Genomic DNA, 21,952 nt, shown 5'->3' with positions numbered 1-21,952 from the left:
GCATAGCTGTATTAAGTTACTTGATCAATCCAAGGCAGTCAATCCTGCTTTTATGTGGGCTGGGAATTCTTACAGGTTGAAAACAGTCACTTGATTGATTTTGACAGCAAGGCTGGCAAAGAATGTATATGTTTGCATAGGAGGATTAATTTAGGTAAACATGAATAGTATGTCCCCCTCAAGTACAACTTAGAGGTAAAAGCAAACAAAACACAAGGAATGATACCAAGTCAGGGAACCAGACATATTACCATGGCAATCACATTTTTGGATGTTTTGTGTATTAATGAATGTGAAGAGGTTGATTTTGTTGCTTTTTCGGTATTTTGGAATTTTACTTTAGTCTTTATATTTTGCATATTTTTAACATAACTATCTAGCCAATTTTTTTTTATATACTTAATTTATTGCTTTAGCAAATAAAGTAGAGAAATGCTGTGGTAGCATTTCAGATATTTTCATAGCTTTTTGGCTTTTGTTGGTTGCATTAAAAAAAGTGCAAAAATAACAACTGGCCTGAATTTTGGAGTTCTGAAATAAACACCCAATATGTGATACACACTGAAATGTGCATTTTTAAATTTTTTTTTTTTTTTTTAAACCAAGGTTCACAAAGTCGATGTTGGACAAGCCCACATTTTAAAAATAATTTTGGGACAAAAGTATATTGATATTCCTAATACATTTTGGCGGGTTTCATATCGGTGTGGCAACGCCGTGCATGATATTTGGTACATGATATTTGTACATATTTTTTTCCCATGCACAAATGATCCACTCTGGCTTATTCCTGCAGAACAAAAACACTGCACCTTCAACATGGCTGCCACGTAAGGGGTCAATTCTCAGTGACATAGGGAGTCACAAACCTGACAAGGTGTGCTTCCAGCTGATAATGGCCCTTCAGCACTCCAAAGATTAGTACATGTGGACTTGGTAGTCCTAGGCAGAAATAAACTTATGTAGAAAAAGCAAAAACTCTTTACTAGATACATTTTCAAAATGGCTGACTTAACCAACAGTGCATGGTGACCAAATAATGTGATTTTTGTTCACTTTTCAATCAGATTCGTATTTAAACCAAGGCCAAGTTCGGGCAAGGACTATTAGTTGACTAGTGGTTGATTTGTGACTTAACTTCCGCCTGCGCACAAATAGCAATGTGCGAATGTCTCTAGTCGAACGCTGGTCAAAATGTCATCGCAAAACTTCTGGGTCCTGGCTCCCTGCTGTACGTAATGAATGCGCGTGACTATTGGTTACCAGCGATGCAACCAGCCCCAGTAGGCTGGTTCCAAATAGTCGACTAGCGTAGTCAACCACCGTCGACAAGACAGAGTTCGGGCTAACTTTAGTCAAACTATGGTTAACCATTGGTCAGCAACAGTTCTTGCGCAAACTTGCCCAAAGATGACACCAACCAGCATTGATTTTCAAAATGGCTGCCCTTAGCAACAGTAAAACACATTTGTAAACATATCTCCCTCAACCCCATACATCTTCAGTAAATTGTTATGCAAATCTGAAGGAAAAGAAATTGTTGGGGAAAGTCTTTAGCCAAAACTGACAATGTTTACGTACTACGGGCGCTTGGACTCGAATTTTGACTTTGCTTTGTCATCATGGTCACATGAGCATGACGAGTATGACTGACCACAGTCAAAATTTTGAAGAAAAAAAGGAGTTCTAGTGCCCAAGTTAATTCCAACAATATTTGTAAAACAATGAGGAAGTTTTAAAATCTGCATGTCATAGACATTTCCAAAGCCCATACTTAAATAATGTTAACACAGTACACAAAAACCTATTTGTGAATTTGTGTACTTGGTAAATTTTTTTATATTGTATTTTTCACTTGAGTTGCAAAAAATGTTTTAATTCCCTGTAAATTTGCTACAAGCGGTGTCAGACAAAGTGTGTACCGGTGTATGGATGTAAATATAGAAATATATTTATCTTACCTGTGTAAAAATTCATTAAACGATACCTTGTAATGCATCTGAAGCTGTTGGCCATTGCTCCATTATTCAAGTTTTAATTGACATGTGCCATGCATGGCTTGTTGCTAGTTTAAGACGATGACATCACAGAAGCAGTAATGAGGTCACAGGTCAAACTAGACTTGGCTCCAGTCTGAAAATTTGTGCTCTCTCCAGTTCAACTCGAGTGTTCAAAATTAAAAGCTCGTCAAGATGAATTTCAGTGCAAGTTCAAAATCTTATACTAGGGTGATGACTCTTTTGGACACAAAAGTGCTACTAAATTAGTCGATAAAGTGGAAGAATTCATCCGCCATCTTGAAAAATCAGCCATCTTGGAAAATCTGCTATCTTTGGGGAAAAAAAGGCCTCTACTTTCCTTTTTCAAAAAGCTCGGGCGAGAAACCTTTTTTTTTTTTTTTTACTTGGCCTAAAACAATTAATCCTCTTGAAACACCCTTTGAATATTTTCATGGAAAATAAGAAAGAAAGAACTGGTTTGTTAATTGTGAGAATATGAAATAAAGAAAGTTGAAATAACATTGAAATATGCACGATGCAGCACCGAAGGATTACAGGTCTTGTGCAGACACTTTATTTTTCAATAAAGAGGGCAAATAAATATCCCATTTGAATAAAAAATACTCCAATTTCTGATATACACTCAAAGAATGTTAAATGTTGGGTTTATGGTTTAATAAATGAGATCTTAAAAATTAAACCTGGTTGTTATTTTGCACATATCAAAGAGCACTTAATATGCCTTCTGATAACAAAAAGATCAACATATATATAATCAATTTTTTTTTAAAATAAAGTACGACCATTGTTCCTTTTTTTTTATGCAGTAAGACTTCCATTGGAAACTAAAAATCACGTTTCCTTTTGTTTTGGGGACTTGGGTATTAATATAACAATGGAGATCCGGAGTTTTATTCAACTTTATAAACAGTGAGCAAATGGCGCCCTCTTGAGACAAGTTGTTACACATGCATCAATCAAACTTTAATTGCCTTTTGTTCAGGCGATTCACAATGCAGTGTGCCACCAATTTCAAGGAATAAGTAGTAGCGTCCAAATTCTATACATTCATCTACATGTACAACAATAGAAAATATAATACATGAATATTACCTACCCTCCCTCAAAAAATGGCAAGACACAAATTCTAGCAAAAAAATCTGTGGTCATTTACCGACACCACGATAGTTTTCACCAAAGAAATAAATACAAAGAAATAAATGAACATTATAAACGTTTTCAAGACGCGACAACATGCATAAAAAATCAGTGAGTCAGGACATGAGCGTTGTCATGAATAGCGCCACCTATAGTCAGATGGTGTCCAGTCCTGTTTACGGATGTCACCATGAATAGTGCCACCTATTGTCAGATGGTGTCCAGTCCTGTTTAGGGATGTCCTAAATATACCAGTAGTCGAATATTTGATTTACTACCGAATAATTCAAATAGCTTTCTTCCGGTTTCAATATTCCAAAACAAAATAGATACCCACATACACACATGACTGTAATGCTATGTTATCGTAAAGTTGTGGTGCTTTATTGTCAGGCGCCACTTTTTTTGTCGACTATAACTTTTTTGTTGACGGCAGTTCATTGTTTACATCCTTTTAGCAGGTTAAATCCCTTTTACAGTTAGAAAAATACTTACTGCAATACAATCCAGCGCTCTATACGAATCGCCAAAATCAAATTGTAACTGGCACACTGTTCGTGCAACTTTTTACTGGCGCAGCAAGCATTTGCAGCTGGCAGTTTTGAATATCTGAATATTCGGCCAAACGCAGTTTGAGTAATCGAATACTAAATTAATCAAAATTGGACAGCCCTAGTCCTGTTTGACTCAAACAGCGCCCTCATTTGTCAGACAGTGTCCAGGCCAAATTAATGTATGAGCAATTAGCCAAAATAACGTTGAAGTAGCAGTAAAGATTCAGTTGGAGAGGGTTAACGAAAGAATCTGGCAATTTTAAAAATAAAGTAAATTTGCTAAAAAATGATGCGAACAACAACAAAAATAGGAATTTCGTACTTTCACTGTATTTACAATGCACACTTAATGTTCTTTAATAAGTGAGGAAAAAAACAAAATAAATTACTTTTGTGTTCTGTACGAACTCACTACATATGCTTTTTTAACCACTTCGCGCCGGGTTTAGTTTTGCCGAAAATTTCCAAATTTTCAAGAGGCAAAATTTTCCAGCCAACTTCTGATATACAGCCAAGCACCAAAAATACTGATTCGCAAGAGTCATTTCAACAGTAAATTTGTACAATATTTCTTGCCGAAACCTCACGTTTCAATACTCCAGGGCGTGCACTGGAGCGTAAATTGTACAACAATTGGCGGTGTACAACGGCCAAAACACGGTCCGCCTCAACAGACAACACGGACTGTGTGTGCGCGTACAAAAGGCATGAGGCATTAGCGTTTTTAGACGTCACCCGGAGCCGAGTCGAGGCAATCTTGACGTCGTGATCCGTCAGCCGTGCCTGTGCACAAAAACAGCCAGTGCGCGTCATCACGGCCTCCGGCGCGAACTGGTTGAGAAAGCAGAGGTCGCTAGACGAATTTGAAGCACTTTTGTTTATCGTGGGGAACCCGCGTCTTGAAAAGCACCGAGTCCACGCGGAACTGCGTATAGAGCAGGGGTATGTACCCGTAAACCTGGTTGAAGAACTGAATGCACCGGTGGCGTTCCTTGAAGTGCGAGTCGTCCTGCGATAGCGCTTCGGGGCAGGAGGGGCAACGGAAGGTCCAACGGGAGGTCACCTGAATTTTTTTGAACAGAAAATAAATATAAATTCAAAAATTGGACTGACTTTTTTTTTGCTTGGGGGGGGGGGGGGGGGGCGCTATTTCCTGTCAAAGATGTGTTGCCATGGTGACTCATTCACCTTTTGTTACTGAAATAATTCCATTTGACTGTTTCTCAAATTCAATGCTTTGTAATCCGAGTTTCCTGGCTTCACAAAGCCAGAAAATATGGGAAAATTATCAATTTTTTTTAAATAAATTAAAATTATCAACAAAAGCTTGTGATGACTCCTCTTTCTAGTGTGCAGAAAAGCTGCAAAAGTAGCCAAACATGTTTTTCCCTTAATTTTGTTAAATTTGAAATTTGACTTTTTATCACCAAAACATTCAGGATTTTGTGCTTTTTGGTAAAAATACTGCAGGGACTGAGTTGCTATTCAAAACGTGTGAACCAATGCTTTGGCTGTTGTTCTCAATTCGACCAATCAAAGTTGAGCATCCACTTGCCCGGTTCCCTGCGTACGACCCAGCCGATCTCCACATACCTTAACGGGTGGTTTCCTGGTGATGTGGGACACCAGGAAGTTCATGGCGATGTCCTCGCAGTTCATGTATTCATCAACTTTGTCTCGGATGACCTGTGGCATGACGTAACTGTAGAGGTAGGCATAATACTGCAAGACAAAAATGAAAAAAAAAAAAAAACAGAGATAATCTCAGACTACTTGTTTGTGACTCATGATCAGAGGGTCAGGGATTCTATTCCAACTGCTGGTCATATGTTGTGTCCTTGGGCAAGCCACTTCACCCCCACTGGTCTCTCTCCACCCAGGAGTGCAAATGAGTACTGACATTAGCTGGGGAGTAACCTGCGATGGACTGGCATCCCATCCGGGGGAATAAAACTACTTTCAGTTTCATGCCAAGGAAACCGGAGATAAACGCTGGCCTGATGGGGCATATTGGCTCATAACAGACTTTACTTCTCTTTACTACTAGTTAATCATAAAACCTAGTAGAGGAACATGGGATTTGTTAACGGCTTGTGACTAGCATCCAATCTCCCTTCCTTTAAAAAAATACATCCATTTAGTTTGATATTGCTGTTTCCCTTCATATTTCACTTGATATTATTATTGTGACCACCAAAGATTTCTAGGACCATACGGTATTTATTAGCTGCATTCAGTGTTACACACGGTGCTGCTATTTTGGCATGAACTGCATTTTATCTCTGTCCTATCCATTTTAAGTGTTCTTCTAGATCTGGATGCAAGTCGGGCGATTCACAATGCAGTGCGCCACCAAGAGTTTGCCATGGAGAGTCCACTTTTTAAGTTTACGGTCGACAAAACATGGCCCATTTGAATGAGTGTCAGTAGACAACTTGAGCTAATTTGTTATAGATTGGGGCATAGCGTTCTGCCGCCTTAAAAAAACCCACCATATTGATAAAAAGAAAAGGAAAGGGCAGACACGTACTCGAGTCATACGCTAACGAAACTACTGACTGGAAAAACAAACGATTTCAAATGTCCCGCGCTGCGAATTTGTCAACCATCTCCCACAATGCATTGGGAATAATGAACTCTCCGTGGCAAACTCTTGGTGGCGCACTGCATTGTGAATCGCCCAAATTGTGATAAAGTGTCTTGCCCAAGGACAATTCTACCACAACAATACAGCCTGAAGATCAAAAAGTGCATCAGTACCAGAGCATGATGCCCAAAACGCATCCAGTATGCAGGTACCAGCATACACATACATTTGTTGAATTTAATATCTAAATTTGATTGAAACAATTTTGTAAACCTGCAGTTTTCCATAATCGTACCTTGTGAATGAACGCTGCACCAGTCAGCACCATAGACAGCTCACAGGAGTAGTTGGAGTTGTACAGGAAGCCGTTGTTGAGGTTGACGTCCCAGGCGTGGTAGCGGCCTGGAAAGCCTACAATCTGGTCTCTGTTCTCACGCCAAACTCTGCGATCAGAAAAAAAGAGAAAATACTTAGAATTACAGTGTATGCACCAGTGTTGTAGTCGAGTACTTTTTTCCGAGTACCGAGTACTGCCGAGTACTTAGGTTGCCGAGTACGAGTACAAGTACGAGTGCTTGTACCTCCGAGTACAAAAACAGGTCTCCGAGTACGACTACTTGTACTTCCGAGTACAAATATGAGTACGAGTACTTGTACTTCCGAGTACGAGTACGAGTACGAGTACTATATCATTTCCCCCGAGTACTGCTATTCGAGTACGAGTACTTTGCTGCCCAAGTACGAGTACCATCATTTCGAGTACGAATACTTTGACATTCGAGTACGAGTACGAGTACGAGTACTCCAAAAAAAGTACTCGAGTACGAGTAACGAGTACGAGTACTACAACACTGGTATGCGCTTCAATCAGTTCTCGCCTCTCAACACTCAATTTTTACCGAAACTTTTACTACTTTTTTACGGGCAACAGCACACTCTTTGTTTTACAAAACTGAAACTTTTATGAAAGGTCCCTTTAGCTTTTGCTGTGAACTTCCTAAATTCTCCTAAAGCCAACATTTTTTAGGAAACCGATCACACGTCCTGTGTACTTAAACTATCCTATAAATACACTCCTCAATCTCGCAAAACTTCCCTATGGATTTTGTAAGTTAAAGAACAATTTATTTGTAGATGAGTTTTGAAATCGGTGGCCTGTTGCTTAAAAGACCTGACCTGAAGCCAAAGAGAATCTCATCGTGTCTGAGATGGGCGTCGTCGTCCAGAGAGAGAATTGCCTCCGTCTCGATCTCGTCGTAAGGAAGAAACCGATTGTTGAGACTGTTCTTCTTGGTCCGTACAACCTGGAAATGTTAACATGAACAGGATAAATCCCAAGTCAATTACAAGCCAATCCCAAGTCATTCACAAGCCAGTCACAAGTGAATCACAAACCGGTCGTAACTTGATCTCAAGTCAATCTAAGTCAGTAATAGGCGAATCACAGATCGGAAGTCGATCGCACGTCAGTCAAAAGTCGATCACAAAAATATCACAAGTCAATCATAACTTGTCCATCACAAGTCAATCACATGTTATTCACAAGTCAATCACTAGTCAATCACAAGTCAATCACAAGTCTATCACAGGTACATCACACGTGCATCACAAGTCGATCACAAGTCCATCAGAAGTCGATCAGAAGTCAATCACAAGTCAATCACAAGTACATCTCAAGTCGATAACAGGTCATTCATAAGTACATCACATGTCAATCACCGGCCAATCACAAGTCAATCACCGGCCAATTACAAGTCAATCATCGGCCAATTACAAGTCAATCACAAGACAATCACAATCAATCACAAGACAATCACAAGTCAAACCGCACGTCCCATAACAAAGGAAAGCCTTTGTCACAGGTTTAAACCAGCTTCAAGAGACCAATTAACCAATTTTCAAGCCTCCTTCCTACCTTTATTGGGACGTGAATTTCGGGCCAAATGATGTCAGCTGCGGCCGGCTTGGGAGAGTTCCATACCACTATAACCTGTAAGAAATACATACATGTACATGTACATGAAATCAAAAAGTTACTATTTTTCAAGCTTCATTTCAATGCCGTCTTGAAATGAACCCGGAGTTTTTCATTAACCCTCCTATGCAAACATACACTCTCTGTCAAGTTGTCCTTTCAGTCTAAATCAATCAAGTAACTGTTTTTAACAGTTAATAATTCCCAGACTACATACTAGCAGGATGGACAGGCCGTGACTGTTTATGTAACTTGATCCAGCTTTGCTTTGACTGCGGGAGATTGATAAGCCAGCTGTGCCCACAACTTGCCTGATTTGTCTGTTCATGATCTGTTGACTGAGTTTGACTAGTCACAGTGTTTGCTTGACATATGATCTGACTGCTGGTGACAAGCCTGTGTTAAAAGTATTGCAGGGGAAGTGGATGGCAATTTTTACTGTCTGAGACTGTTTACATAGGTTTAAAAAGATAGAATCAAGAAAATAAGTCTCATAAAATGGCTTATGTGACAATGAAGATGTATGCACAAGTCCACACAAAAATGAAATTTTACAAAGCAGCAATTCTTTCTTTCTAAGCTGTCAAAATTTCCTTTTCGTGTCAAATTCATGAATAGTCAGGTCCTGCCAAACACAAAGAATTTTGTTCAATTTGACAAATCTTGACAATTGTATGACATAGTTTTTTAGTGCTTCATCGTTCATTCTACCTTATTCAAGTACGGTAATCCCATGAGCCTTTCCAGTGATGTCATCAACAAAGCGTCTCTCTCGTACGTCAGGATGATGATGGTAAACTGCTCCCCGGGAATGTTGCCGCCGAGCGCCTCCTGAAATTCCTTCCCTGTACCCCCCGAACCTTTGCCTATCGGTCTGAAACCGAGCCCTGATCCGATAAACTTGGCATCGGAAGGGAGTACGGGGTCGAAGGGCGTGTTGGGAAAAAGCTTGAAGGGCCCAGGCGCCGTGTTCCAGTTGACGTCGCGGTCGATGGTGCTGTAGGTGAAATTCCGCAGGAATTTCGGTGAAGGGAAGGGGATTTCGGGCGGCGGGAAAAAATCGTCCGACTCGGGCATCATGCCCTGCGCCCGTTTTTGTTTAAGCGGGGCGCCCCCGGGGAAGAGGTTGACGGACTGCTCGGCCGGCATGATGCTGGCGGGGATGTTCAGCCTCGTTCTTAGGGTCGCCAAGATGGTGTCTAAGACAGCCTTGGCCGAGCTCAGGTATGTTGTCCAGACGAACCAGCCCTGCCCGCGAAGTTTTACAATATCATTGTCTTGGATGGTTTTTAAGTAGAAATATAACTCCGACGCTCGCGCTTTTGGCAATATGATTGCGGCTTTCCGCCATTGGATGAACTCGCCGAACGGAAGCTCCACGTGTTCCCCTAGGATTACCGGAATCGCTCCATGCTTTAACGCTTCGTAAAGTCGCATCTGTAGCATTGTTGACGACACTATGTGTTCGTCGGGGCCTATAATTAATGCATACGTTGACTGCTTTAAAATCGCTAATCTATCTTTTGTCCTACATATCCACCACTCTGATAGGTCGACGCTGGCCGGGTCGGCGTTAAGCGGCGGGCATTTGAACTCGATATAAAAATTATCTACCTGAAGGGATTTGAGTTTGTGGAGTTCTTCTTGTATGAAGTCGCTCACAGAGTTGACTTGAGTTCTGTTGGAGTCTTTTAAGCGTCGACTCATCATGACGTTCTCGACGTTCGCGTGTCCGTGGTTGGACTGTTTACTGGCGTAGGGGGATAATATCCCCTGGAAAGACAGAAGGTATTTTCGTTTGGCTGGGACGAGAGGGGGTGTTTCTTTCCAGTCAAATGACGCTTCTTTTCCTAGAAGCATCGGCGCGACGATGTCAAACCCGGGTCTGAATTGCGCCGCGTCAAAGTTGGACTGCACTAAAATGGCGCGGTCGGTGTTCATGCCGTACAGTACGTTTGTCGCAGACACATTTCTGGCAAGGTTTAGCAAAACGTGGTTCCGGCCGTCCCCCTTCCACAATGGAAGCTTCCGGAGGCTAGTCTCCAACTCCAGGCTGGACGCGCTCTGCCAGTGGTCTGCGGTGTCTCCGATCAGGACCAGGTACACGCAGGCGATGTTGGGATCGAACGTGACGTGGGGGTTGGTCGTCATGACGTTGGCAACGCTAGTCCGAACAAACGCGTCCAGCGGTTGTTTCGAAAGCGTGACGTCCTCACTAGCATAAATGTAGACCGGGAAATGCGACGTGAGTGAGCAGCGCGAGTAATCGAAGCAATTGTGCTGCCGACACTGCGCGCTCGCTTGCGGTGGTTCCACGTCAACATTGTCGTCCAACTGGGGTAGGATTTGTTTCGGGGCTCCAATATGGAGCATAGAACGCTGTATGACTTCCTCGTAACTTTTGCGCTTCTGAACAATCTCGAAGTTGACCTTGTCGAGGGTGCTTTGCGATTCCTTGTTCTCCCTCTGCCTCTGGGCAATGAGGGCGCTATACTCGTCTATCTGGTTCTGCATGTCCTTGCGCCGGGCTTCCAGACCCAGGAGTTCCTGCTGGACCGAGCTTCGGATGCGGTAGAGCTCTTCCAGGCGCGCTTTGAGCTCCTGGGGCTTCATCGCTTGGAGGTTCTCCAAGGAGAGTTGCTGGGGTTGGCTCCGACGGGACGTCGCCGGCAGCTCGGCGTTGCTGAGGTAGTAGTGCGTGACCAGCGGGATGAAGACCATCACGACGATCAGTAACATGATCAGCTGCATCAGGATGCCGTTGCGCTGCAGCCAGCGCAGGAATGTCGCCCTCGCAGGTTGCGCCGCGCCCCCGTTGTACCCCTTCCTGTGCTGGTAATCCATCACTGGTTACCGCATCGCGTGCCACAACACGCTCCGGTCATCTTGCGCGCAAATAAAATCCTACAATCGCTGCCGACCGTGACGGTAAAAAATGTCGACTTTCTTCGCCCGTTTTCATTTTGGACTGCTTAAATTTCATTCATATATTCTAGCAAAGCTCTTGTCCAGTTTGAGACACACTGAGAGAATTTTAATATTTTTTTGTGTCAATTCCACAGATCAACCATGCTCATCATCATTTTGCTCCGCAGTTCTTCAGACCGTTTCATGTTGCCATGGTTGACCCCTCTCAAAAAGCACTCAACAAAAACCCATGCCTCATTCTCAGTCAGGAAATCCGACTTTTGGTCAACAGAGGATTTCTGAGCTCACAAATAATCTCCCCTTGTCATAATCATCCAGCGCTGTTCATTTCACTTCTCCGAAATGCATCTGATACGCCGACAAAAAAAAAATTATCCTGAATTTCTACAGAATGCAGATGATGCCAGATCTTTCACATGACAAATTACACAAGTCAGGCGCTGCTAGAGAAATTTATCTCTGTCTTGCAGACATTTTCTCAAAGAGCCGTGGGGGTGCTAGCGGGTATCTGTCAACAAAAAGGCTCAATTTTCCCAATGACTGCTGCCATGTATACAAGGATATTGTCTGGCTTTCGGCCCAAGCCAGCATAATTTGAAATTTCTGTTTACGTCCAAGATGACTGATTGGGACTCGCTAAAAATGAAAGTGCGTCAAACTTGTAGGGAATGGGGTGGGCAATTCTTAAGATCTGAACTGAAGAAATATGTTGTCTATCCGGAGCTGGAATGCGGGAAACCCAGTCGCTGAAATTCTTGGGGACTCGGGGAAATCAATCGTCCTGGTTTGGCTGGATCGTTTAGAATTCCTGACAGGTCCTGATGTGCGACTTGGGTGACGAGTCACGTACCGAGCGTCTAGCAGGACGTTGGGCTGTCTTGACTAACAACTAAACTGCTAGGCTTGCAGCTCAATTGACAGATCTGTAGAGGGGGAAAAAAGAGACCATAAATTTAAATTGAACATCGGTTTCCAATGCAATAGGACTGAATCTCCTGATAATGTTAATCGCTCTTTGATGTGGTTGCTGTTTCCGAATTTCGCTGCAGAAAAAGGAAAAACGTTTTCCTTGTTCTTTGTTTTCATTAAGCTGGTGAAATATAAACAGGAAAAGTGCAGGGACAGCTCCACACACTACAAAAGTCATATATTTAGATTAAAGAGATTTTTACTGGAAAGAATGATAATTAAATGATATTGATGAAATTATTGAAATAATTTCTTTGTTTGTAATAATTAGTTAGGGGACAGTTTAAATGTACATTAAAGTGTGTGTACATATTTTGAATAGGTTAGTGAAATTGACAAATGTTCTCTAGAAAATTCTGGTATCATTTTACGATCTCAAAAATTATTTTGAATTTTGAATTTGAAACATTTTTAGAAATCTGGCAGATTTTGTGTTCTTTTTTAAGCATTAAACAAACACTCACAATAATTATTTTCTTTGGAAGTAAACCAAATTTGATGATTTCAGAACATGTTTTCCAAGAGAAAATCAAATCATCTTTTAAACAATAGAATATTTCACAAGAAATTCTTTGAAATTTTGTAATTAGATTACCAAAAACCATTAGCTTGAAATGATAGCCAGGATTGGATTCCTAGTAAACACATTTAACCTTTAGCTCAAAGGAAACCCCCAAATCCTGCGTTATCTTTAAAAAACAAAGACACGTTTGTTCCTTTAAAGTGACTCTCAGGGAAGGAAGTGTCAAAATAGTCAAGTGCCCTTCACCACAAAAAGGTTAGGGTCTGTTTCCTGACAATAGAGGTCACAGGGACACCAACAAGCTGTTGAGGTTGGACACATTACATGTACTCAGGGTGAAATTACTGTCAAGTGTCAAGATAAGAGAGACATCTGTGGAGTTGCCAAGCTGAAAACATTGCTTACGAAGTTAACAAGCTAAGCACAAATCGGCAGGGAACCAGTCACATTCAATACCCAAGGCATGGCATTGTGGCTGGTAACCTGTTTCTGCTAAGCAGATATTTCCCATGCTTAGCAATTTTCTGCACTTGACAAACTGCAGCACAGAAATCAAATCTGCTAAGCACAGAAAATATGTTCTCAGCAAAAACAGGCTACCAGCCAAAATGTCAAACAATGTACATTGCTTGTGACTGGTTCCCAGCTGTTTCTTGCTAAGCACAGAAATTTGCTGAACACGGAAAATATTTACTTAGCAAAAACAGGTTACCAGCCAAAATGTCACACAATGAACATTGCTTGTGACTGGTTTCCAGCTGATTATTGCTAAGCACAGAAATCTGCAAAGCACTGGAAATATCTGCTGAGCAAAAACAGGTTACCGGCCAAAATGTCCTGCAAAGTTTAATGCTTTTGACGACTGGTTCCCCGAGCAGAAGTTTTGCTTACACAAAATTTTGTTAAGCAATAATTCCTGCTAAGCAGAAAGTGTTGAGCATTTTTTTTTTTTCCAGAAGAAACAAGTTGCGAACCAGTCACGGTCAATGACACTGCATGAAATTTCGGCCGGTAACCGTTTGTCTCAGCAAATGTGCTTCAATTTGTGCCAAGTGCTCAGTAAAAAATGGATTCTGGCCTGCAGGAAAGGCAAATAAACCAAAAACATACAGCACTTGATCCTCCCAATAAATGTAGCAAAACAGAGATATTTTGCAAGTCAGTGTCCTAACCACTTTCCCCTTTATCAAAACAAAACTCTCAGACAAAAATCTTCATCCCATCCAAACCACTTTCAGATCTCCCAAGCATCCATTCCTGTTAAAATAACAAAAAAACACCATCCTTCAAAATCCTGTCATTTTGAGTTCATTTTGAGTTCAAGCAGCCTACAGTCTGGTGCCGGACCCTTTTGGTCCATGAACGGACTCTCTCCATGTCGCCCATTAAGTAATCCACATGTATTTGCCAACTGCATTTTTGGAAGTCAATGCCCTTGGCAACAACATGCACTTAAGTTACACACACATCAATCGGGCGCCAGGCTAATGCTTTTATAAGTACCAGCACATGTACATGTACATGTACATGTACTACATGTACATGTGAAGAAGTTCTTTTCAAAACGCTATTGGTCATTGACCCCAAAATTTAGTTCAATTACGGAGGAACAATTTGATTGTGCCAAAATACAACCATTTTAGATTTGAGTTGAAAATCTGCGTTTTGAGTTTGAATTGTTCTCAAAGAATTGGGGATAAATCAAATGACTTAAAGTATACAAACATCTTACTCTGAACAAGAATATTTCAGAGTATGATAACATTAAAACAAATTTTCACGAGACATGTACTACATGTATATCCTGGTTAGTCTTTCAACAATAAATGTTATCCAACAGTATACAGGGTACATGTACATGTAAATTTCTCAAACTTAAAACTTACAATCTTAAAATTGGCAAAACTTAATGGGTCCACAAAAGGTTTTTTTTCATTTCCTAGGAACACATTTTGTGCAACTTTCTTCTCTTAAATGTACGAAAACTATTTGACGTCTATTTTTGGTTAATTTTATTTAAAAGTGCACGCTTTAAAACATTTAAATGGATGCTCTTTCAGACAACTGAGGGCGCTGATGCTGTGATGTCATTTCAGGAAGACACTGTTCAGTTTAGGGGTTTTCTGTTCAAATTGGGAACCCTAAAAAATCACTCATTAAAAACATTTGTGAGAAAAGTTTACTCATTGGCTTACTGCCATGTACTGACACAACTACGAATCACCAAAGAAAAGAAAATTCATGACAGAAAAATATTCCAAATTCTGCCCAATTTTGGTGCTGAAATACCGGTAGATGTACCATCCAAGTTTCTGCCTGAAAAGACATCACACATTTGCTCATGAATACAGAAATTAGCATAAAAACCAAAAAGGCACCAATATACGTACCCTTTAACAATGGCAAAAACGAAAATTGAAAATAAGGCTAAGGCCAAAAAAAAATAGTTATGCTTCCGATTACATGGCATTTGAAAATAGGGTACGGTAGGTAGGTAGGGAAATAATTCTTTTTTGCCAATTTTTTTTGTGTACGATCATAATATTCATATGGAGGCGTGTGCGTGTTGTCAAGGGTAGAAATTGATGGTTTTGGGTGTTTTTGTTTTCATTTTTCCCATAAAAAAATTAGGGTAGGGGTTGTCAGAATAGGGTAGGTAGGGAAATCGGAAGCAGAACTATTATCTTTTTTGGCCTAAATGGGACACAAAGGTGCCTTTTCAAGGATTGCATTTTAAAAATTACATTGCGGGATAAAAATGAAAGTGTGCAAGCCAAAAGTTGTCCTTAGGCCTACTCTGCATTTTGAAAGTGTACATGTACCGGTAATTGACTTGAAATAGTTTTAGAGACTTGTTTTGATAGTCTGTGCGACTCATTTGTTGGGTTTCTTTTCCCTTCCTGTGATCTAACAATTTCCTGGATCGACTTCCTGGCTTTTGTGGTCATAACGATACCACCCCCCCCCCCCCCCACTTCCCATACAAACTAATCTCCGTTTTAATCAAACTGCAGTAACTTATGCACCACAAATATTTCGGTTGCATCAGGAAGGCAATCTGACCAAAACTGATGGCACAGATAAAACGTGGCCAATAAAACTTTCAACAGGCTGCAATACGTACCAGGGTACCGTACAAGTACCGGGTATGTAAATTACATGTGTATGTGCAGGCTGTGCAGTATACATTGTACATTTTTTCATCAAGACGTACACATGTAAGCTGCAGGTATACTACAGCTATGAATCCCCTTATAATACAAGATGTAGACATGACCCCCCCCCCCCCCAAATTAAACACCCAAATAATACCTTATTAGAAATGCACTGAACAAATGGGGAAATATCGTGTTTTTTTCCCAACTTGCCTTTATTGGCAACCATAGCCTTTCACTCTGTGACAAATGACACAACAAAAACCAAAATTGAAAAGTGGCGCAATTCTCTAAAAAGACCCTTTCATAAAATTGGTCACTGCTCAGTCAACCATGAATGTAATGACATGATCAGGGTGTCATTTTAAAGAGGAGATTCAACCCTAACAAAGGATATCTCCCTTTGATTCACATGTGCCCTACTTCTGTTCTAATTAGCAATAATATCTCAGTTTTTTTTTTATCCACCCTGTACAAATACATTGTATACAATGTTCAAGTACTACTACTAAGTAATAGAATCTTCAACATTGAAACTTGTGTACAAATGAAGTAAGCATTTTACTTACCACCTCCATGGACCAAGGAGGTAGGATAGACCAGTACAAAAACTAAGAACATCAGATACATCATAGTACTGTCGAATTCTACCATAGGCACACTCCAAACAGACATGCATGATCATTGTACATGCACAGTACATTTCCAATCAATAGGCCAACCACTTGCCGGCAACGTACCAGTACCACCAGCCAGATGTGGCTGAAGTGAATCAGCTTGCACAATGATCTAATTAATTCCCCTCATATGCCGGTCAATAATAACTGGCTTATATTGTGGTATTAGTCACACAATAGTGGCTGGGTGTCTACACACGTGGCATGTATTACGCCACATGTCTTATTAAAGTCTATTATTTATTACACTTTTATCCTACGTACATGCACACGTACATTGATACATGATTTGTACAATGTTATTGTGTGCATAATTTGCAAGAAAGCAAATATTTTATGCACAATATGTATGTAAATTATGTGTGTACACGTATGACAAACACTGTAATGTACCTTTGCTTATTAACTGCCTCGTCATTTTTAATCAGTTTAAAACTTTCATCCAAATACTTAAATTGTGTGGCAAGACCAATTCTTTCCTTTCAATTTTAGTAGGTTATTTTTATCTTGGTCTAATTTTATGAAATTGGCGGTCGTGTCATTGGTTCGATTCCCACCCGAGTGTTTTTTTCCTCGGTGATCGAGTGGTAAGATATCTGCACTAGTTTGTAGGAGATCGTGACCACAAATTCGCATCCTTGTGGAGACACACACACAATAGGGAACAAAACATTGTAAAGGTCTCCACAGGGCAATTTCTATAGATGAATAGGTCTCCACAAGGTTTTCACGAAATAGATATATATGGGTTTTACTCAAAAACTAGGAATTTCCAAGGTGGGTTGATCTGTCGCAAATGGAAGAGTTTTAGAAAAGGGATATCAAGTCCAAATTTCAGCCAAGGAAACTAATTCTGGTTAAAATAAGAGCATTTTGAAACTTCACTTTCAAAATTGAACACTTTACTACACGAGAACAAAGAAATGTCTCCACAAGGATACAAATTTTAGAATGTGTGGGTTCGATTCCCACCCAAGTAATTTTTTCTCAGTGATCCAGTGGTTAAGACATCTGCACCAGTATGCAGGAAGTCGTGGGTTCGAGTCCCACTTGAGTAAACTTATGAAATATGTTGGTGAAGGGTAAAACCGACCATAAAAATTTACACAATTTTCTTTCTTGTGAGCTCTCGCACATCACTGGGTATATTAAGCTTGTAAAAATACATTCGTGAAGAACACAACCTTATATTAATGATCCAACTTATTCATTTCAACCCTGTTAGTCGCTAGATTCTAACAAGCCAGCATAGTGACAGCACGCCTACGGCCACGAGAGTATTATGCATGCACGATCTTCACTATTCACGGATCGCCTTCAAACTTCAAGTGTTTGATTGCTTCCTGGCCTAGTTTGGCGCTTCTTTGTCACTTACGAGGACCTGTCCTGACAGCCTCAGGAAAAATTGATGATATCTCCCACGAAGGAGAAAAACTTTGTGAAAATTCATGGTGACTCTAGATATATTGACCAACCTTTTGTTGTTCAAGGAAAACTTTAAAGTCCAACCGTTCCGCCTGATGAAATAGGGAATTTGAAGGGGAAAAAACTGATTTGTTAATTGCCAATTTTGTAGGTTTCTGTGCAATTCTTAACATCTTTCAAATAGGAAGTAACGATGTAGTCTGGACGGAATAAATGATCCCAATTTCACATGTACATTATGTACAGTTTTTGTAGGTGATGGGATTGTGCCTTTTATGAGAAAGATACCAGTATATTGTATCTGGCTATAGGGCCATCGCAGATTAATTTGTCCTTTGAAAATACATTTTTTTGTCAAGCAATGGCAGCCATTTTGAAAATTTCTTGTTATTCTACCTATAAGGACAAATCTGCGACGGCCCTATAGCCAAATATCTTTCTCAAGACATGCTCTGACATGTGCCAAATTCATGTACATGTACGTACGTGCCATGTTTGTATCATCAAAGGCACAATTCCCAAAAAAATCCCCCTACTTCTGGTATGGCATTTTGAAAAACTAATTTTGAAAATTTTAAGTCTACAGCTTAAAATTTAACAGGAAGCTAGAATTCGCAGATTCCTATAATAATTCATATATATATTTGTATACATGTATACGGTACATGTACATGATATGTAATTTTTTTCATTTTTTTTTCATTTCATAAAATTAACAATTTTAGCAGAATTAATGTGCACCATCTTACGTTTTGTTTCTCCGTAACTCGTTAGCAGAGGAAAATACACTTCATACAATTTTCAGAAGTGCTCAGACATCTGAAACTGAATGGACAAATCAGACTTTACAAGAAGGATCATGTCACGAACATGGTTTTAGCAAAATGGAAGATCGTTGGCTTTGACGGAACAGCGTACCTAGAAATTCAGCGTCTGGCGCGACTGCAATGTTCAACAGCTGACGCTAGGTGATTGACATGCCAAAAGTCCAACGGCCAAAAAGACATCACTCTTTTCGCTTCAGGGCTTCCGAGACTTGTTATTCCGCCGCAACAGGAAATTCTAGACTCGCGAAGTATTCCTCGAGTGCGTAATTCCGGAGTCGCTTTGCCACTGCGTTGATTGTACCAGTACTTGACTAAAGCCCGAAGAATGTCCTCTTTTCAAATGTGCATTTGTAAGGCACTCTTCACACAATACCTGTCTAATTTTGTGGCTCAAGGCGCAATGAAATTTAAAAAAATACACTGCTGCGGGCGAAATTTGGGTGTGCATTGGACAAAAATACACAAGAAAGAAATTTACAAGGTCATTGCACTACAGGTTGAGTCAAAAAATGACGCCCCTATTTTTAAAAGAAGTAGCACTTTTGTGATCTAGGATGTGAAAGCCCAATTTATAAGCTTTCTTTTAGTAAAAGAATCATTCGTATCGCTCTTGTACTTTTCCAGTTATGACCTTTTAAACACAAATATAGATTAAAAATTCTGTCCACGGATCACAATAACTTAGGTAAGCGATATTTCAGCAAAACTAAGACAATTCAACAAAAAAAACACCCCAAAACAACAAAACACTCTCATAACCATGATAACTGGCTCTTATCGTAACAATGTGCCTTTAGTCTTCAACAATATGAAGTTGGCCCAGAAGTTGGAAGAAGAAGCAGACCTTTATTTAAAAAACTTCTGCTTCCAATGTCAAAACAACATGCCTTATAATGTCAAGAGTTTAAAGTCTCGCCCTGCCTTCTACTTGGCTACCCCGGAGACTTAGCCTATGTGATTATTCTGATGTCGTTTTCATGATACGGCATGGTTTCATTTTACTGAAAAATCATGTACCTTAAATGTGATGCCGTGGACAAAATGTTAAAACTGTGTTTGAGTTCAAAATTCTGTAACTGGAAAAGTACATTTGTACACGAGTGATCGGAATGATTCTTTTACTAAAAGAATATTGAATTGGGCTTTCACATTAGATCTGAAAAGTGCTACATGCAGAACTTATGTAAGGGGCGCCATTTGGGTTTCCCTTTTTTTCAAATTGTACAAAAATAAACCGTAACAAGAAAATTCCGTCCAATATACACTGTAAACAATTTAATGTGAATGATTGTTCACTTCAGTAGAAGACACAATAAACATTGACAAAAATTCTTCTCATTTTTAATTTTTAGATTTCAAAGATCTTGTTCAAATGAGAATACGTATAAGACATTTTAAAACGAACAATTTATGAGCAAGCTGGGATCAATTCAAAAAGCTTTTCGAATATTTGGTCGGGACAGCTCTAATACCGTATCTTCCCCAACGAGCTAGGTTTCTGTCATTAAATCGGTAGGTAGGCCTACTAGGACATGTACTTTTCTGGGCAATTTCGCAAACGATCCATACCATTAGGCCTATATGATGGGCAAGTGTTTAGTTTACCTGTTGACTTTTATGAGGCAAAGTGTTTGACAGGTCCGTCCATTACACATGATTAATTGATTGGCATTATTGATTGGTACTGATAGGTCCGTTGACATGTTGACTGGGCGATTGATAATGGCCCACAGGTTGCACGCAACCTTTTTGACAAAGGCCCGGACAGGAACCCTTTCATTCATTTTCCAATGGCAATTGTTTAGTTACAAAAAGCAAGCCCAAAAGCTTGATAAAAAAACCTGATTTACAACTTTTTTTTATTCTGGGGAATTTCAAAAATCCTAGGAATTCTTTGAAGGGAAGTTACATGTAACTTTGTACAAAAGAGCTGACCCGGCCTAACTCCGAAATTGTTTACAAAGTTTTAGAATTGATGAGGAAGTTTAGCTTTTAGAACCATGGGATGGGATGCGATGCGAGGGTGCAGCCTAGCCTACACCAACTCGGGACTATTGAACCATGACTATTGGAATATCAACAGCTCCACTGGCTTCCTGATTAAAAACAACTTCTTTTTTTTATTCTGGGGACTTTCAAAAATCCTAGGAATTCTTTGAAGGGAAGTTACATGTAACTTTGTACAAAAGAGCTGACCCGGCCTAACTCCGAAATTGTTTACAAAGTTTTGATGAGGAAGTTTAGCTTTTAGAACCATGCGATGGGATGCGATGCGAGGGTGCAGCCTAGCCTACATTGTACACCAACTCGGGACTATTGAACCATGACTATTGGAATATCAACAGCTCCACTGGCTTCCTATCAATGAACAAATCATTTTCAAGTTATTAAGGCCAAAAATAAAAATACCTCGGTCTCTGGTCAGCGTGCGCATCAATTTTAATCATGCGCGTCAACCTTCTTTTTTTCCCTTCAAATTAACTCGGAAGCTACAACAGCGCCCTCTATTGCCGCACCTCCTCAAATTTTTGTATCAAGGAGCACCAAGGAATGGGGAAATTGCACCAAGGCAAATGATAAAGCGCACCAAGGCAAACTATGGAGGACACCAATGTATAATGAGGACACAAAAAAGCAAAATAGTACCCACTTTGTCTGTACAATTCAAGCTTGAAAAAAAAAAAAAACCACCAAAAAAAACAAACAAAACAAAAACGCGTCACCGCATCAATTTTGGAACTTTGGTCTGACCAGAGACTGATTATTTATTTTTTTGGGCCTAACAATCACTTATAATTGTTTGAGCTTGACAGTGTTCCATCTTATCTCACTGAACTCATAACCCCAAACCAGCCATTTGAATCGTACACTGCGTTCCAGTTCTGATACCAGAATCCTCACTAAACCCAAAACTTGTTCTTCAATCTCCACAAAATTAGGTTTTTATGCAGCAGCTCCAAACCTTTGGAATAATCTTCTTTATGAAATCCGTCATTCCACTTCCCTAAAGCCTTACTGACTTTAAAACAGAATTATATACCTCAATGCCTATATTTCCAATAGGTCCATATTCCTAAAACGTAGAGCTTTCTCTTTTCGAATAATTTGGTATTTGATTGTTCGAAACTGCGTTTGACCGAATCTTCGAAACTCGATGGTCAAGTAAACACACAT

At 40.1% G+C, this 21,952-nt stretch overlaps 1 protein-coding gene across 3 annotated transcripts in view; it reads right to left on the bottom strand.

Moving 5' to 3' along the window:
- Window positions 1–2,545: 2,545 nt before the first annotated feature.
- The window catches only part of LOC119724630 (exostosin-like 3), a 32,107-nt gene continuing 12,700 nt past the window's right edge, over window positions 2,546–21,952 (bottom strand). Inside the window, exons 2-8 of one of the 3 annotated variants that reach the window (XR_005270658.1) lie at window positions 8,986–12,125; window positions 8,215–8,289; window positions 7,476–7,603; window positions 6,595–6,742; window positions 5,306–5,434; window positions 3,363–4,775; window positions 2,546–3,307 (exon numbers count right to left, since the gene is read on the bottom strand). Coding sequence is in view for 2 of the 3 variants with exons in the window: in XM_038195761.1 (XP_038051689.1) it covers window positions 4,566–4,775; window positions 5,306–5,434; window positions 6,595–6,742; window positions 7,476–7,603; window positions 8,215–8,289; window positions 8,986–11,118 (2,823 nt within the window). In the remaining variant the exon portion in view is untranslated. Of the gene's footprint in view, window positions 4,776–5,305; window positions 5,435–6,594; window positions 6,743–7,475; window positions 7,604–8,214; window positions 8,290–8,985; window positions 12,126–16,418; window positions 16,483–21,952 lie in introns of those variants that run through there. The other 2 variants (XM_038195761.1, XM_038195760.1) reach the window with 2 other exon arrangements.

The sequence above is a fragment of the Patiria miniata genome, unplaced genomic scaffold (assembly GCF_015706575.1).
Source record: "Patiria miniata isolate m_02_andy unplaced genomic scaffold, ASM1570657v1 HiC_scaffold_18, whole genome shotgun sequence".
NCBI classification, from domain to species: Eukaryota; Metazoa; Echinodermata; class Asteroidea; order Valvatida; family Asterinidae; genus Patiria; species Patiria miniata.
This window is presented reverse-complemented; position numbering and strand designations above follow the sequence as displayed.